General features: G+C 41.7%; 1 protein-coding gene across 1 annotated transcript in view; it reads left to right on the forward strand.

Moving 5' to 3' along the window:
• The window catches only part of LOC103613553 (rap guanine nucleotide exchange factor 5-like), a 48,037-nt gene that overhangs the window by 39,872 nt on the left and 5,597 nt on the right, over window positions 1–2,568 (forward strand). Inside the window, exon 8 of the mRNA XM_017731168.1 lies at window positions 2,106–2,182. Within this exon, the coding sequence (XP_017586657.1) occupies window positions 2,106–2,182 (77 nt within the window). The remainder of the gene's footprint in view (window positions 1–2,105; window positions 2,183–2,568) is intronic.

Below are 2,568 nucleotides of genomic sequence, written 5' to 3' on the forward strand. Positions count from 1 at the left end.
CTGCTTGTCACTATCTCCCTGGCCAGACACCCTCCACTCGCTAACCTGCCTGCCCAGCCAGGTGTGCCACAGGTGCTGCTCCTCAAATGTTCACTTTGGTTGAAGATGCTCCCCTGGCACAGGGCAGGGAAGGGGACACTTGTAACCGAGGCCTGTGACAAGGAGCCAGTTGGCCGGCACTCACCTTTTCCCCTGGCACAGCTGTTTGTGGAGCGCCCATCTGCTCAGGACTGTTGGAAAAGCTGGCTGGATCAATGTAAATCACTTAAACCTGGATGTGTGATCTTGTTACTAGCAAGGTGCCACTCCTTTAAATGCCGTGATTAATAGCCAGAGTCTGGGGGGATATTTTGCCCATGAGTGCCTACAGCAAATTGATTTTAGAAGAAATCAGAAAATTGAAAGGAGAACTGGGGAAATGTTCTCCTAATGTAGACTTAACAATTTGAGAAATTGCTCAAACAACCGATTTTTAGCATTTGTTAATGCCTTCTGGCATTGCAACGTTCCCGTCTCATGCAGGTTGCTCTGTAGTGGTCAACAAATAGATGTCCTGAACGCTCTGTGTCTCCCACAGGGGCAGTGGGTAGAACAGGGTCGTGCATGTCTGGGACTGTGCAAGAGGATGAGGCAGCTCCTGGGGAGGAAGGCTGGGAGTTGGGTTACATGGGAAGGTGCTGCACAGAGCCCCCAGCCTGGCTGGATGGAGTGGGTTGCCTTTAGAAATGCTGCCCTGCACTAGAAAAGCAGGGCCACACATGGCTGTTCAGGCCATCCCTCTCGTTACTGGGTCATTGTGTTGTTCTTTTCCAGGCTGGGACAGAGATGTGCCACAATGTCCCAAGAGTGTTTTGGTTTCACCAGATTTAAGTGCTGCTGGGATCTAATGCCCGTTATACATGCTGTCTGTTACAGCTCTAGTCTAACCCTCTGTTTCCAGTATTCACCTTCAATTTCAGAGGTTTGCTTGTAAAGTGATGCCTGCAAACCCAGTGGTGAAGATTTATATCAGAGCTCTGTTTTCCTTTGATAATGGATTTAAAAAGATCCTGGAATGGAATAAACTGTATTGACAGAATGACTTATTTCCCCTTTTATAATTACATTTTTATTACCTTTTTTTTTTCGATAGCGTAACTGTGGGGGAAGAAACAAAATTATATCCTGTATGGTATAGCAATATCAGCAGCAATCCTGGCATAAGAAAAAATAAATCCATACAATTTATTTTAGAGGTCAAGAACAGTCCAAAGTTACTTTTCTTTTAAGTTGGTAGATGCTGCCTGACTGAGGTGTCCTTTCATGAGAGATTCCTTGTTTCTTTAGCTGGATAAACTGCTAGCTCTGATTTTGACCCTTCTGGGGATTACAAGTGTGATACAAATCTTTAAAGTCCAGCAAAACTTGCTGGTGTTAAGTGATTTAACTTATGTTAGTTGAGTGAGGTTGCTGGTTTCTTCTATTGTGCCAGCAGCAAAGAACTTTCAATAAAACATATGCTACCATTTATTTCTGGAGATGACTCTCATGGCTAGTGGTGATGTTAAGATTTAGATCACTTTGCTTACAAAGAATTTTCCAAGTCTAAGGTGAGGGATAAATCTGCTTATTTTGTTTCGTTTGAGCTGATCTTCTGCAATATAATGGAACAAGAGGGACACCTTATTTTTTTTATTGCTTATGAGTCATGATATCTCGTTACAACGTATGGAAAAGTGGAGTTTCCTTAAATGTCATCGTTTTATCAGGACTAACAGTAGCACGGCTATAACTATTTAGTACTGGATTTTACTGCCTGGGGAAAAATAAAGTATACAGTATTTAGCATTTTTCTAAACCCAATAAGGTGTACTGCAGAATTGCTTTCTGAGCTGCTTTTTTGATGTCTGCAATCACTTCTCGAGCCGATCTCCGAGGGAGTGCAGGGAGACGGTCTGTGTACCTTATAGGATCTGTCTAAAACCACTCCAGGAATTAACTAGAATGCTAAAGTTTAAACATTCCTTGAATGGTCATCCTATTTGATCTAAAGTGGACCATGCTGCTCTGCTGCTTTTTTGTGATTTAAACCTGGCTGCTTCCAATATTCCTCTTTCTTATTTTAGCAATTCATCAAAATGAAGAAAACAGCAGTCAGGAAATAAGAGGACTAGAAGAGCTCAAGGATACCTCTGATGCACAGGTAAATGTGTAAGATTAATGGAGTCTTGGAAATGTTTTCAGATCTACAAGCTGAAGAACTGCTTTCAGTAGCTCTGGGAAATGGATTTTCCTCAATGCTCTGTTCAGGGAGCATGTAGGAGGGACAAAGTCTGCTGGATCTCATCTTATGTGACTATTTAGAATAAGATTGATGATTACTCTGGGAATTAATCCCATGATGTTGCAATTGGACAGCATTCTTCACCTATCGTTCTGCTCCTTTTAGACAATACACATAGCATATACCAGATGTGAAAGTAAAATGAGATGTGTTTTAGGAGGCAAGGGTATATGACATTTTGATTGAATTTTAATCACTGTAAGTAGGCATGCAATGAAATAAGAATATTTATTAATCATTCAAGT

The sequence above is a fragment of the Corvus brachyrhynchos genome, unplaced genomic scaffold (assembly GCF_000691975.1).
Source record: "Corvus brachyrhynchos isolate BGI_N302 unplaced genomic scaffold, ASM69197v1 scaffold84, whole genome shotgun sequence".
NCBI classification, from domain to species: Eukaryota; Metazoa; Chordata; class Aves; order Passeriformes; family Corvidae; genus Corvus; species Corvus brachyrhynchos.